Source organism: Camelina sativa, chromosome 6, assembly GCF_030686135.1.
Source record: "Camelina sativa cultivar CO46 ecotype springtype chromosome 6, ASM3068613v1".
Taxonomy (NCBI): domain Eukaryota; kingdom Viridiplantae; phylum Streptophyta; class Magnoliopsida; order Brassicales; family Brassicaceae; genus Camelina; species Camelina sativa.
This window is the reverse complement of record NC_141885.1, coordinates 22,120,188-22,135,187: the sequence shown is the minus strand read 5'-3', so window position 1 is coordinate 22,135,187 and position 15,000 is coordinate 22,120,188. Positions and strand designations below refer to the sequence as shown.

The window sequence follows — 15,000 nt, the reverse complement described above, 5'->3', positions numbered from 1 at the left end:
ATTGCTATCGTGTTATGGCGTTTAAAAAAAAAAAAACTAATAAGTTTCTCTTTTTTGTTTGTCACAATGAATTGCAATTTCTTTTAGATTCAAACTTTAAAAATCTTCTATGAATTTCTTTAAATTTTTTGTTTGTCACACCAGTTTCTTTTTTGTTCTCCATTCTCTCCCTTAATTTATAGAGGACTGGTAAAAAAGAAAAAATTCTTTCAATTTTTGGTAGTTGCCTCCTCCATATAAATTTTAAAATTTTCCTTGAATTTTTTTTTTAATTCCTTGAATTTCTTTTTTTTTAAACAAACAAGGAAAATATTAAATATTAAAAAGTGAAATTGAACAATGTCTCTTTCTTTGTACCAGGTTCCATGTCATAACCTGTGCTAAAATAAAATAAATATATATATAGTCATGCAATTTTGCTTTCTGAAATTTCTAAACTCATTTCCTCTCATACTATCTTTCCACATTTGTGTTTCTAATTGAATCGTTTTTATTGCTGTTCTTTTTTTTTTGGGAGCTCGCTCTTGGACCAATCTTTTGACCTTTTTACGAAGTTGGTGTTTCCGTGGATCAAAGTCTCCTCTTTTACCTTTCTCTTCGAACTTAGTTTCTCGAGAGAGAGAGAGAGAGAGATAAAGGCGGTTCCTTTTAAAAGATTAATCATTCGCGAGCTTCGTTGGTATGTTCTCCGAAAGCACATTGGAAGATTAGTTTGCTGTCCTCTCATCTCATGCCCTTAGAACACTTTCTCTGAAAGTGACGAAAGCAACAAAACAAAAATAAAATAAGGAGCTTTCGGTACTCTTTCTCCAACCCTTTTTGCCTATTTCTGTTTCTGATGAAATCTGTAAGTTAAAAAAGCTTAGGCCTTTGGTTTGAATCCGTTGTACATTTTCAAAGAAAGAGCTATTTTTAGCCATCCTCGATTTTGAGATTGTAAGTGAAAGAAGGGAAAAGGGAAGAAATGGGTTGTGCTGCTTCAAGCATTGATAATGAAGAAAAGGTTTTAGTGTGTAGGCAGAGGAAGAGGCTAATGAAAAAGTTATTAGGGTTCAGGGGAGAATTTGCTGATGCACAGTTGGCTTATCTTAGAGCTTTGAGGAACACTGGTGTTACTCTTGGGCAATTCACCGAGTCTGAGACCTTGGAGCTTGAAAACACTAGTTATGGTTTAAGTTTTCCTTTGCCTCCTTCGCCCCCTCCTACACTGCCTCCTTCACCCCCACCACCTCCTCCATTTAGCCCGGATTTGAGAAATCCTGATACTAGACATGAATTGGTTGATGATGAGGAAGAGGGTGCTGCAGATATCGATGGTGGTAACGACGGAAGTGGTGCTACTCCTCCGCCTCCATTGCCGAATTCTTGGAACATTTGGAACCCTTTTGACTCACTGGAGCTGGATAATCATCCAAATGGTGACAATGTAGTTACACAAACTGTGCTGAAGAAAAAACAACAAGTTCAGCAAGCTGAAGAGGAGAATTGGGCGGAGACGAAGTCTCAGTTTGAGGAAGAAGATGAGCAACAAGAAGCAGGAGATGATTGCCTTGATTTAAGTGTTCATCAGATAGAGGCTATCGGTGGCTGTGACACGAAGAAGCCACGGCGTTTAAAGTTTAAGTTGGGAGAAGTTATGGATGATAACTCATCCATGACAAGCTGCTCTGGTAAAAGTCTGCAGAACACTCGTGTGACTGATTGTAGGATCAGGAAGACCTTAGAAGGGATCATCAGAGAGTTGGATGATTACTTTCTAAAAGCATCGGGTTGCGAGAAAGAGATAGCTGTGATAATAGACATCAACAGTAGGGATACTGTTGATCCTTTCAGGTACCAAGAAACAAGAAGTAAGTGACTCACTGAGAATTTACTTGATATTTATCAACGGTGACCTAAATTTTTAAACTTTTTGGGTGTTGGACCAACCACAGATTCTGATTCGTGTTGTATATGTTATAATAATTATGTGGCTCGCAGGTAAAAGAAGCAGTTCTGCAAAGGTATTCAGTGCATTGTCATGGAGCTGGTCTTCAAAGTCTCTTCAGTTGGGAAAAGATACTACAACAAGTGGTGCTGTTGAACCCTGTAGGCCTGGAGCTCACTGCAGCACACTTGAGAAGCTATACAAAGCTGAGAAGAAACTTTACCAGCTAGTCAGAGTAAGAGATAGTTGATCCAACTCTTTTCGATGTTAGATTATCAGATTCAACAAGAAATGCTAAGTTTTATTCTCTGATCAGAACAAAGAAGTTGCCAAAGTGGAGCATGAGAGGAAGTCTGCATTACTGCCAAAGCAAGATGGGGAAAACTATGATTTGAGCAAAATGGAGAAGGCACGCTTGTCTTTGGAGAATTTGGAAACCGAGATACAACGTCTAGATGATTCCATAACTACAACAGGCTCCTGTATGCTTAACTTGATCAATGATGAGCTATATCCACAGCTAGTTGCTTTAACTTCTGGGTAAACTCCACGACCACTCTTTTGCTGGCCATCTTATTGGAAAGCATGCCTTATATGCGATTTGCATATACTGCTTCTCAAGATTTCTTTGGTCTTAATATGCACAGGCTAGCACATATGTGGAAAACAATGCTCAAGTGCCATCAAGTCCAAATTCATATATCCCAGCAACTGAACCATCTTCCAGATTACCCTAGTATAGATCTCAGTTCGGAATACAAACGACAGGCGGTTAATCAACTAGAGACCGAGGTTACTTGCTGGTACAACAGCTTTTGCAAGTTAGTAAATTCTCAGCGAGAATACGTGAAAACACTCTGTACGTGGATCCAACTTACTGATCGCCTCTCTAATGAAGAAAACCAAAGAAGCAGCTTGCCTGTTGCTGCTCGTAAGCTCTGCAAAGAATGGCAGCTTGTATTTGAAAAGCTCCCTGATAAGGTTCTCTAATCACTTGCAACTTATATATATTTTTTCTGGTTCTTGGCTTTATGAAAGCCGTCTTTAATATAAGCAAATGCAACTCTTTTGGGTGGCGCAGGTGACTTCAGAAGCCATTAAAAGCTTTCTGATGTCAATTAAATCTGTTATTCATCAACAAGCTGAAGAATACAACCTGCGGAGGAAATGTAATAAACTTGAAAGGAGGTTGGAGAAAGAGCTACTTTCACTGGCTGAAATCGAAAGAAGGCTCGAGGGAATTTCAGCAATGGAAGAGGAGGAATTAAGCTCAACGAGTTTGGGTTCTAAGCATCCATTGTCAATCAAACAAGCCAAGATTGAAGCCTTGAGGAAACGAGTGGACATTGAGAAAGCTAAGTACTTAAACTCAGTCGAGGTTAGTAAGAGAATGACACTGGACAACCTCAAGTCAAGCCTTCCCAATGTGTTTCAGGTGTTGACTGCTCTTGCTAATGTCTTTGCCAATGGGTTTGAATCCGTTCATGGCCAAACCAGTACAGATGTTTCCAAAACATCCCAAGATTCCGATGAATCTCAACCCTAAAAAAGGACCTCATTCCCTTCTTGAGGTTTCAGGAGCTTGCTTCTTGATGTTTGTTTCTTTCTAGTGCTACAGTGATGAGGTTTTTGTATATGAACGACTGTAGAGAAACTCATGTTTACAACTTTTTCCAGCTCCAAAATTGCATGACAAGTCCTTAATTATAAACACTCTCTAGTCTCTATCATCAAATCTGAAACGGGGGTATTATTGGTTTCCGAGTATTCAAGAATCCCATTTACGAGTCAGAAGGATACTCAAGTAACTACTCTATTTAGTAGGAAGTACACAACAATGGTTACTCTATTTAGCAGGAAATACACAACAATCTTTGATTTTCTTTAGTTTAGTTTATGAGAATGGAACTTAAGGAATCCAAAATTCTTAATTTCAGTCAAGGTAAGAAAATGTTTCTGTAGGAAGGACGATGATACCTAGCTTAACTTGAACTTATCTACATCTCGACATTGTCCCAGTCAAATGAATTTCCTTCGAAATTGTAATCTGGTTGTTGCATTCGGTTCCTTGCCAATCTACTCATCACTGCAAGCCCTGAAAATATAGACAGCAGAAAACAAACGTTCAAGATAAGAGCACGAAAATGGACTTTAATGTTTCGGTGTGATGATTAAGATTTTGCATATAGAATCATATTTGTAGAGAGATTTCTATGATAAATTTATTTACCTTCAACCATTCTATAGAGTGATGACAACCATCCCTCTCTAGAGATATTATGTTCCTCAAGAGACTCTGCAATCTCTTTGTCGTGTTTCCCCTCGAGAACACTGCGCAGAGTCACAACCGCGTCGTTTGTTCTCTTCAAAATGCTGCTATCATCTTCAATTTCAAGGCTTTGAAGATCGTTGTGCGACGAAGTAAGACTCGCAGCCAAAGCAAACTGAGCGGCTGCAGCCCAGCGAGAAGAAGCTAACCACTTCCTCTGGCCTTGTACGTGTTGTGAGTCATCTCTGGCACGCTTGTTGTCGAGAACTAAATTACGCAAGTACTCAGCATTCGCAGCTCCAGTGCTTTGAACCATCTTCGAGAAAGAGCTTCCTTCATTTGAAAGAAGGTTCTCCGGTGAACTAAATTCTTGAACCTGAGTTGACAATTTGGAATAGAACCTGAGTTAACTGAGAAACAAGTAGAGTGTGAGATTGAAAGAGTGAGTGTTTGAAAAGCAAGTTCATACTCTTCCGGAATCAAGCACGAGAATCTTGTCACAGTCAATGATGGTATTGAGACGGTGAGCGATGATGAGCATCGTGCATGACTTGAATTCTTCTCGGATAGTCTTCTGAATGAGGGCATCAGTTCTAACATCAACAGCAGCAGTTGCTTCATCAAGGACGAGTATCTTAGATCTCCGCAACAGCGCACGTGAAAGACTCAACAACTGCCTCTGTCCCACACTGAAATTCTCTCCTGCCTCGGAAACCTGAAGTGGAACGCAACAACAAAGACTCAAAATCAGTTATTACCATTTAAAAAGGAGACTCCATATTAATACAGGTAGCCATTAAATCTCAAGATACAAATGGTAGCTGAGTACCTCAGCATCAAGACCAAGAGGATTTCTGCGAATGGTATCCTTCAAGTGTGCCCTCTCTAGAGACTCCCAAAGATCAGCATCATTATGTTCACCAAATGGATCGAGATTGAATCTCACAGTTCCTGAGAAAAGAACTGGTGACTGTGGAATGATCCCGAGCACTTTACGTAGGTCCATCAGTCCAAACTTGCCAATGTCACACTCATCGATTAAGATCCTTCCTTTTTCCACCTCCACAATTCTAAATAACGCATTCAACAGGCTTGACTTCCCAGCACCAGTCCTTCCAACAATCCCCACTTTGTCTGTTGGATGAATGAAGAAAGAAACCCCATGAAGCACAGGGGGTAACTGAGGGCGGTAACGGAGAACAACATCCTCAAATTTTATGGATCCAGATGATGGCCATCCAGGAGGTGGACGGTTGTTTTCAATGACAGGTGGAGCTTCTGGCGGTGTCTCTATATAGTTGCCAACACGCTCGACCGCGTTTAGACTATTCTCAGCCAAACTCGCAAGTCTCAAAACACCTGTTAACAAGCTAGTAATATTTAAGGCATAACTGAGAAGCAAACCCATTGTAGATGCAAATTCCTGTTGGTTCTCTGCTCGTCCATTCTGCATGACAGCAAACGATGCTGTCAGCCAAATCATAAGACCACCAAGAGTTTCTAAACGGATTCCGAGCCACCGATTGGCACCCATGTTGACAAGAGTGAATCTGATGTTATTATCCATTGATCTTCCGTTGATTTCAGCCATCCGATCATATGCTTTGTAAGCACGGATAGTTGATAAGCCATTCAATGCCTCTCCAAACTGTGCATAAACGGGCGATCTTGAAATTGAATCCATACGCTTAACCTCACGGGCAGTGTTCTGCAATAAGAAAAATGGTTAACACACAACACATGTCCAAGACTTTTGCTGTCACATATGAGTGAAGACAACTTAAGGACCAAAGGAACTCGAAGACATGACAAATAGATCAATCAATCATCTGTATACTAGAACTTAATTATTTAAATGCCGCGGTTAGAAGGTATATTACCTGGTAATAAAGATACGCTCCATAAAACAAGACCAGGAGGGGCATGATGGCCCATAAGGACAAAGTGCTTACAATGCCAATCAAGACAACAGTTGAAATGAGCTGTGAGACTTGACCCATAAACATGTTTACAAAGACGGCCACAGTTCGATCAATATCACCCAGATCTTTTGCGAATCGATTGATTATCCGTCCTAGTGGATTGGTATGAAAGAAGGACATCGGGGCCCTTAGTATGGAATGAAGCATATTGTCGTGTAACTTCTTAGCTGCATAAAGACTGGACATAATCAACCAATATGAATTGGTCAATGTCACCAAAACCTGAAAGCAAGAAGAAAGAGTCTCAGCAAAAATATCCCTAACTTTAACTTTTTCCACCTCCGCCACTATTTTCTCAAAGTTACAGCTATATATGTTATGTTGTTATCTCATCATTCATTCATCAAGAAAATCTAATTCATACCTGTCCAAACGAGAGAAGTGCATATATGAGATTGTAGAAAAGGGGTCCATGACTCTTTGGAGTTCCTGCATCAGTCCACTCACTCAACCACGTGCTGCTGCTAACACGAAATACTTCTGTCAAGACGTAGCATGAAAGGAGAATCATCACTACCCATGCCCCTCCAAGTGCATCCTGGTACCTGTAAACATGGTAAGACTGGAAAAGTCATTTTGGTATTCCGCAGTTTCAGCCAATATACATATGGAATAATGCTTTGTTTGTTGTAAAACACATCAAATAAATGGACTTGTTGGACCAAGAAGAAATACATACAGATACAGTTTCGACTTTAGGGGAAGTTGCAAACAGATATTAAGAGTGCAAAAGCCAAATGTTCAAGTTACCTCTTCAGGACTCTCCAACTCACAACTCCGGTTTCACGTTCTTCTTGCTTGATGAGGACAGATTTTCCTCCTTTTTTATTTCCTTCCTTGGATTTCTTATCGTCACTTCCATTCATCTGAAGACCATTTGTGTTCCCATTCGCAACTGGTTGTACTGCCGTTTGATCGGCCACAGCTTCTCCATTTTCTTCTGAATATTCTTCCACCTTCCCAGCATTTTCCATTAACCTCTGGAACAAAGGGCCATTATTGGATAGCTCTTCATATGTTCCTTCCTCTTTCACTGTGCCTTCATGGACAAGTACAATTCTATCCACTTGCGATAGGAAGTGGAGCTGGTTTGTAACAAGAACTCTTGTTTTCTGCCCCAATTCTCTTTTTATGCATTTTTCAAACACCTGAAACAATTAGTTCTAGAAATCAGACTGACAGTAGTGCCATAGTGACCATAAACAAAATGTTAGAGTACGTTAGATGCAAAATTGAAATAGACCAGTCTTATCAAAATGAATCAACGAGTTGGTACCTGTTGACCAACATGAGCATCAAGGGCACTTAAGGGGTCATCAAATATGTAGACATCTGAATTTGAGTAAACGGCCCTAGCCATTGAAACCCTCTGCTTCTGTCCTCCGCTGATGTTAACACCTCTTTCTCCAATCTCCGTGAGATCACCACCCTACCAAGCATGACAAAATGGTTGAAACGAATTAAAAACACGAGAACAGGTAAGACAAATCCTTGTTATCAAGTACACGAAGTTCTCCTCAAAACTTACAGGCAGTAACTCTAGGTCATGCTTGAGTGCAGTCACATCAATGACCCTTTCATATTTTTCACGGTCAAAGGGAGAGCCAAACAATATATTGTCGCGTACCTACAAGTTTTATTAAGAAAATGCGTATTAGTCCTCTGTTTAAAACAGCTTAGAATCAAATACTGAAGAAATTATCCACTAAGTGTGTCCCGTAACTGACGCATTTTTGAACACATACAGTTCTACTATAAAAGACAAAAGAAAAACTTCAACATTATGTATAGCAAAAAAATCTGCAAATGTCAGCCCAACTTAAATGTAAAAAGAATAGAAGAACATACTGTTGCATTGAAGATCCATGAAACTTGTGGAATATAAGCAACTGATCCTCTGAGAGTAACCATTGCATCAGATGTTGCAGGAAGTTCCCCAAGGATAGCAGATATTAGAGAGGTTTTTCCTTCGCCTGTACTACCAACCACAGCAACTAAGCTCCCAAGAGGTACATCCAAGTTTATATTTGACAACGTCGGCCTATCACCCTGTAGATAAACACGTTTAGCTTGATTTTTGTACCTTTTATTGACAAAGGTAATAAAAGAAAGTGAAAGAAGGAACATGGTATAGAATACACAAGCGGCACCTTAGAATCCCAAGAGAAATTTCCATTTCTTATTGAGATGGCTGGCTGTCCGGGTTCAATGGGAGGATTTGGTAAGAGAATTCTCTCTTCTGTCGCCAACACCTCCTCCAATCGTTTTAAGGATACATTAGCATTTACCACCTACAAGTAAACACTAGTCAGCATTGGCATCTGTTTCTGGCACCAGAAAGTATACCCTCCGGCATGTAAATTTAAAATATGACTCACAGATTTAATAAACAAACGAGAGTAACTACAAGAACCAAAATTTCTACTTAAACACATGCATTGCAAAAGACCTCACTATTCTTCAGCACCAGAAATGAAAGAAATGGCTGCAGCAATAGATTCAAGAAATCACCTGAGTTATAATGTTTGGAAGCATGAACAGAGGAAAACGAAGCACAGCAAAGAGAGAGAGCGATGTAAAAGCTCGTGCAGGGGTCAGGTCTCCTCCAAGCAATGTGAACACACCAAATGAAACAATAGTCACGAGAACAGGAATGCTGTTCAGTATGAACATATTTAACTGCAAAACAAAGGCAAAACCAAGCAAAAGTTACAAAATAAACAATCTTAAGAATTATAAATTAAAATAGTCAATGCAATTTATGCAAATCATGCACAAACATTGCAACATATAGCCACACCCACAATTCCAATGTTTGAAGAACTTGAAGAAAGCTCACAACAAGATGGTCAATATAAACACAAAAAGAGAAAAGTGGTATTATGCTGTCATACCGCTCCCAAAAGCTGTGATTTCCGGAACCACGATAATTCATCATCACGTACAGTTTGGACCTTGGACTGGAAACTGTATTCCCAAGCATAACACCTGTGGCATTTTGGTTTAGTACAAATTGCCTGCAAATTGATAACCATGCATCCCAGAAAAAGAATTGGTTTATAGAGTTTCTTACTTTACTGTATCCATTGCAGCTAAAACCTCATTCATAAGGCCAATTCGCTTGTCAGTACGATGCAGACCTTCCTTTGTCAGCTTTTGCATTTTGCTTATAATAACAGTCTGTTTCAAGACAACAGAGAAAAGTTAAGGAGACGGAGACGAAGAAACGGTAGCCTTTAGGTGTGCAAACGAACAAGTCAACAGTGGAGAGCAATATGAAATACAAAGGAGAAACATGAGGAGTTATAGAAGGTACGTGGACCTGTAAAGGGAACATAAGGACCAACAACAATGCACCAATGAGAGAGGCAACACCCAATTGTTGATAGAGGAGAATCAGTGCTACAATTATACGAAATGGAGCCGACCACATGGTGTGAAGTGATTGGCAAATTTGCTGCCACAGAGAGGGAAAAATTAGTACGAAGTACATCTGGTCGATTAGATAATTAATATTGATACCAGGCACAGTTGAGGAAAACATTAACCAAGACCCAGTTTTAGTTGGCATAAGAACAAACTATATAGAAGAAGGGAAAATCCAACTTCAAGACCACATGCAGGAAAGCAATCTTAGACCTAGCAAACAGATTCAGTAGATCACATGCAGGAAATCAATTATAAGTAAATGCAACTTTTTTGACCAAAAAGTGACAGTGACTGTAAACATTCAAGACCAGCTGCAGACAAAATTGAACATTCAAGCCCAGACTCGAAACTGTGAAATATACCCGGATATTGAGAAACATGCAAATTTGTATCAAAAATATGACGGAGATACGCACCTGAAGAGATTCGGCATCAGTTGTCATTAAGTTGGTTATCTTTCCCGTTTGAAACTTTCTACGGCCTTCATTAGTTAGCCTCAACGATTTGCGGAACACAGCAGCAATCTACAAAACGAATAAGTCATCAACAGGAAGACCAATTTTGCAAATCACCTACGTTCAAAATATCTTCCATTTTGTACAAAGGCAGCTGCATAACAATATTTTCACTAGCAAAGCATGAACTGAACCAGGAAGCTGAATTTGTATTTTCTAATGGAAGGATCTGAAAAAGGTGTAATTTCCAGAAAGAAAAGACAGCATACTCAATCATCTGAAACAGAATAGTGCTTTTGGCACAGACTTACTTTTGCATCATACAGTATATAGAAAAGAAAAACCATGTTTATAAGATATACTTATTCCTAAACAAATTATTTGTAATCATGGCTTTCAGCAAACAGATCTGCACTGGTATTTGCACCCAATAAAACAAACGGCAAAATGACGAACACCAGGTTGAAATTTGGAAGTAAAGTGAAACTTAAAATTTACCAGAGCAGATCTCAATCGGTAACCAACACGCATGACATTCTGGAAATATTGAGCTTCGCATAGCACCCCCAATACCTGGCAATGTTGTCATCAATATCAATCACTTGATAAATCCATAGCTTTAAGTCTCACCCTAAACTACATAAAGCCAGAACCTATCTAATATACAAATATTGAGAACTTAAGAGCAACAAAATTTAAAAGTAGCATTAGGGGACATCTCCTGTTTCTATTATAATCAATTTAGAGTAAACTTAGACCCAGCATACAGAGGTAGCACAGGTGTCAGTTTCACAACTTGATACGTCTACTATGGACAAGAATTAGCCAAGTTCATGGAGGAGAATTCAAAGAGAGAGAGAGAGAAGGACTTCAGTTCATACCACTCCAACAAAAATTGAGAACGCGTAGATGTAACCTTTCCAAGCTGGCTCATCTTCTTGCATTGACTGCATATAGTTAGAGGACCAAAATGAGAGATATTGTTAGATAAGAATATTGAAACAATACTAGGAGACTGAATCTACCAAGAAAAGTTGGTAGATGAGCTCGACTGTGATCCATGCGAAATGGAAGTTAGAAGATATTATGTCAACTAAATTCAAATAACTCACAAATTAGTACAACAATAACAACAAAAAAGATGGAGAAGAACAAACCTTTAAAAGTTGATTCAGTAAAAGAGGCCCCACAAATTGTGAGCAATCATTCCCGATCTGTGCATACAAATGTAAATAAATCTGTGTAAGTACAGTGAACCAGCTAAAAAAAATTTGAGAACGCACGACTTCCTTCTGATTGTCTGTCACACCATGTAAATTTTAAAGGACATTCTAAGGAATCAAGATTATTCAAACATGACATGGCACCAGTGACCATTGTACTTTAACCATGTCATCATAATAAAGAGAGGAAAGACTTTGGAAGCACGAATCAAAGAGGAAACCCGAAGGACGCAGAAGAAAGTACCTTCCAAAATCCTCCCCACCAAAACCTTCCTCCCAGACTATTATTCAATGCTCTCAACAGCCACGGTTGCGGTTTTTGCAGTTCCTTATCCCAGGATTGCTGGAAACTATAAAAGGATACATAAATTATCAAAAACCCATGTCAGTCACTTACATTACATTTTACAAGATTTAATCAGTATTACGAGTACCTCATGAACAGAGTTTCAGTCTGATCCCAAGTGTCCAGATGCCACACATCCTTCTCTGTTAGAGGCCTTTTAGATCCCAGAGTCATCAAGGGATTCATCCATGAGAAGAAGATTTCTGCGGCCAAACAAGAAAATGAAATGAAGGGGATCGGGAGAATCACAAAAGATGTCTAAGAATGGAGTGTGAAAAACACTGCAGTGTGGCAATATAGACTACGCTATGTCTTACAGTCACAATCAGTTTTTAACAGAACTGAAAACGAAGTTTAAAAGTTGAAGAATCTATAGCCGACTATTAATCTTCAAATAAGGAACAAATGACCAGTTATCAACTAGCCACACTTGAAATATATTTCTCGATCCATGGAAGTTGTAATAAGTTCTGAACATATACAAAATTAGGTTACGCAGTAAAATGCAGGAATGAGGTCAGAGATTATGTCTGCAAATTCTGATTAACGAAAATAATGTAAACTGACTTACTGTCAAATATATTTGCATGTCTCTCTGGGCATATTTGTTGTCCATCAGAAATCTCTTCATACTCATACTCATCAACAGTTTCATTACGCACTGGCATGTAGCCAGGGTAAGGATCCAAATTGGGAAGATGCATAAACAAGAGGATTCCAAACAGAACCTGAAGTAAAACCAAAATTCACCCTGATTTAGACATAGCATCCAATAAAGATCTATGACAGCGCTACGCTTCTACGATTTTGGACTCTCGAAAGGAGGCTAAGTGAGCTAACCTGAGATGCCACCTCACTTGCGTAGAGATACAGTACATAACTGCAATGAAAAAAAAGCATGAATTCACCCTGCTAAACCAGGCCATAAAAGAAGAACATTGACTAGCATAAAACCGTATAACTCCAACATTTACTAACCTGCTATAGAACTCCTTGACTGAGAGAACAAGATTTAGCAAGACAGTATCCCCCACGAGAGCATATATGACAGCAAACCTGACATACCAACGGAGTTCACGGATGTAAATTTTAGTTTCTATAAAAATCATGACCATTGCAGAACCCCAAGCAAAAGCTTGGACACCCAAACCAACGGCCTGCCAAAGAAATCACACAAAAAACAACACTATCTATTAGGCAAAACATACATAACGACTAATAAGAAAATATTTAAAACCAAACAAAAAAGGCCACCTCAAAAGGAGGAAGCCCCGGTCCATCCAAATCCAAAATTGAAATCCCCATGATCAATCTGAACAAAGGCTCAGCAGTAGCATAAGTAGCCAAGAGACCCAAGAAATAGTTATACAATTTTGACCTCAAGCAGAACCTCTCCACCTTGTGATCCTTCAAGGTGAGCCATATACGATACAAGCACAGAACCAACAGAACCAGTTGAGAGATACTAAGCACAAAAGAGTCAGTAGCACAAGGCGTGTATGCACCAAATGCATTAGCCACTTGCTTTGTCCAAACACCATTGGGCACCGGCTTACAATACCACTCAAACAGCTCAACCCCCATCTTTATCTTTTCCTGCTCCCTCAGACACAGTGCATCACAAGTCACCACACCAATTCACTACCCTGCAAAAAAAAAAAAAAAAAAAAAAAAAAAAAGCTTTTTTTGGTTCCGAGACCATAGCAATAAAAGAAAAGCTTAAATCTTTACAACTTTAAAAAAAAATCATAAATCAATCATGATGTGCTCAAGTGAGAACAAATGGACCCAGAGTGAGAATGATAATTAAATAACATTCGTAAAAGGGGAATATCGCATTTAATCAATTTCAGAGGACGCAGAATCATCATAAAAAAGGATAGAACAGTGACAAGCAATAAAAGCAAGAACAAGATTGAGAGAGTTCAATCGTTCCACACCAACCAACCAAACATAAAAACCAAAACTTTCATACGAATACATAATAATTATCACGAAAAGACTCTGCATTTAAGACGATATCTCGTAAAAAAAAACGATTTTTGAAATCCACAAAACTAAACTATCAATCCCACTGTCTCGGAAAAAGCTGCAACGGAGAAAAAGAAGGAAACCTCAAAACAAAAAAAACAAAAAAAAAAAGAGGCTTTTTTTACCTGGAGAGATTTGGCAAATCACGAAAAAGCTCAAAAGGGATCTTTTATGTACTCATATGTATGGCCCTGACTCTGAGAGAAATATAAAAAAAGGTGCCTGGGTGTGTGTCTCTTTTTGTTTTTGATTCTCTCAGAGAGAGAGATTACTGAAGAATATTAGAGAGATATAGGGAGAAAGAGAGAGTGATACGTCATCCCTTACGAGAGAGAGGAGAGAGCCAAAGATGTAAAATATATGGACGACAGATAGATGCGAAGGTCTTTTTTATTTAGTTTCCCCCTCTCAGAAAAGACATTATAACCATTTTACTTAATTAACCACTAATTTTTTAATTCATTTCCTTAAAACTATTCTATGTGGAATTATTATCAATAATGGTATTGACTATTGACCAAGCTTGATTTAATATAAGTACCATTTGAGGCAAAAAAAAAACAATTGTATAAATTTCCTCTTATAACAGTTTGGTTTTCTGTTTCAAATTAAATTACATTAAAAAGCTATTAAAATAAAAGTTACATATTTCTATAAAAATATGTATTAATTAAAAAAAAAGTTTTTTTGTGGATAAAATTGAGTTTCGTAATTGTATAATATTTTTTTTTGTCATCTAGTATTATTTTTTTTTATTTTGCATGAATTTTGTTTCAATGCTATTTGATTGGGATTTATATTTTGGAGCTATGTTTAGAAAGATAAAATATCTGTTAGTAGAGATTAGTAGTTGTCAAAAATACTTTCAACGTCTTAAATATTTTAGACAAAACTCTTTTTTTTTTTAATTAAAAACTGATAGAAACTAATATCGTTTTTGTCGATGTCGATGAACTGATTGTGTTTATCACTTCATTGATTCCGACAGCGTCATTGCTTTTGTCGAAGTCGGTGGACTGATTGTTCTTTGCTTCCATGTTTTTTATCCTTTTTTGCCATGGAACCAAACCATAGGTCTTGCTTCATTGTATCATTTTAATGATTTACATTCTCCGCAAAAAAAAAAAAGCTAATATCGTTCGTTAATTTTAAATTAACGTACCTACGAATGATTAATCATGTCACATGATTTCTGATAAGGTTAATTCCAATTAAGCAATTATGCTGTTCACGTGCAATGAAAATACCCCAATATATGTTTTATTTCTTTCACCTGCACCGTTTCGTATCGTTAGTTTCTTGATGCAAAAGAGGTTATTAAATTAGTGTATTTCGTGT

General features: G+C 38.2%; 2 protein-coding genes across 3 annotated transcripts; one reads left to right on the top strand and one right to left on the bottom strand.

Annotated features, from left to right (window-relative positions):
• Nucleotides 1–377: 377 nt before the first annotated feature.
• Nucleotides 378–3,640, top strand: LOC104792223 (protein ALTERED PHOSPHATE STARVATION RESPONSE 1-like). The gene is made up of 5 exons (XM_087454439.1): nt 378–1,850; nt 1,981–2,162; nt 2,244–2,467; nt 2,575–2,908; nt 3,009–3,640. Exons 1-5 carry the CDS (start codon nt 965–967, stop codon nt 3,471–3,473), a joined length of 2,091 nt encoding a protein of 696 aa, XP_087310565.1. The 5' UTR covers nt 378–964; the 3' UTR covers nt 3,474–3,640.
• Nucleotides 3,641–3,755: 115 nt separating this feature from the next.
• LOC104792222 (ABC transporter C family member 2) lies at nt 3,756–14,167 on the bottom strand. Of its 2 annotated transcripts, none has more exons than XR_015559767.1 (26): nt 13,788–14,028; nt 12,886–13,277; nt 12,610–12,788; nt 12,472–12,511; nt 12,203–12,359; nt 11,720–11,834; nt 11,530–11,635; nt 11,220–11,276; nt 10,944–11,009; nt 10,561–10,635; nt 10,024–10,131; nt 9,501–9,635; nt 9,252–9,358; nt 9,073–9,166; nt 8,690–8,857; nt 8,329–8,469; nt 8,027–8,227; nt 7,707–7,805; nt 7,455–7,607; nt 6,929–7,326; nt 6,543–6,740; nt 6,077–6,400; nt 5,026–5,904; nt 4,666–4,911; nt 4,158–4,572; nt 3,756–4,022 (listed from the first exon to the last, which is right to left on the bottom strand). XR_015559767.1 is itself a non-coding variant. In XM_087454438.1 (26 exons), the coding sequence occupies exons 2-26, from the start codon at nt 13,213–13,215 to the stop codon at nt 3,925–3,927; spliced, it is 4,872 nt and encodes a 1,623-aa protein (XP_087310564.1). In that variant the 5' UTR covers nt 13,216–13,277; nt 13,788–14,167; the 3' UTR covers nt 3,756–3,924. The 2 variants fall into 2 exon arrangements, 1 of the variants encoding a protein (XP_087310564.1); XM_087454438.1 differs by having other exon boundaries at nt 6,543–6,723; nt 13,788–14,167.
• Between the last annotated feature and the right edge of the window lie 833 nt (nt 14,168–15,000).

Bases quoted from the DNA above. Each gene is read 5' to 3' on its own strand.
- LOC104792223 (XM_087454439.1), top strand. From the start codon at position 965: ATGGGTTGTGCTGCTTCAAGCATTGATAATGAAGAAAAGGTTTTAGTG. The intron at 2,163-2,243 runs GTAAGAGATAGT...TTCTCTGATCAG, and splicing joins AACTTTACCAGCTAGTCAGA to AACAAAGAAGTTGCCAAAGT. The intron at 2,468-2,574 runs GTAAACTCCACG...TAATATGCACAG, and splicing joins CTAGTTGCTTTAACTTCTGG to GCTAGCACATATGTGGAAAA.
- LOC104792222 (XM_087454438.1), bottom strand. From the start codon at position 13,215: ATGGGGGTTGAGCTGTTTGAGTGGTATTGTAAGCCGGTGCCCAATGGT. The intron at 11,277-11,529 runs GTACTTTCTTCT...TTGTATGCACAG, and splicing joins GGTGGGGAGGATTTTGGAAG to ATCGGGAATGATTGCTCACA. The intron at 4,023-4,157 runs GTAAATAAATTT...CTATATTTTCAG, and splicing joins ACTCTATAGAATGGTTGAAG to GGCTTGCAGTGATGAGTAGA.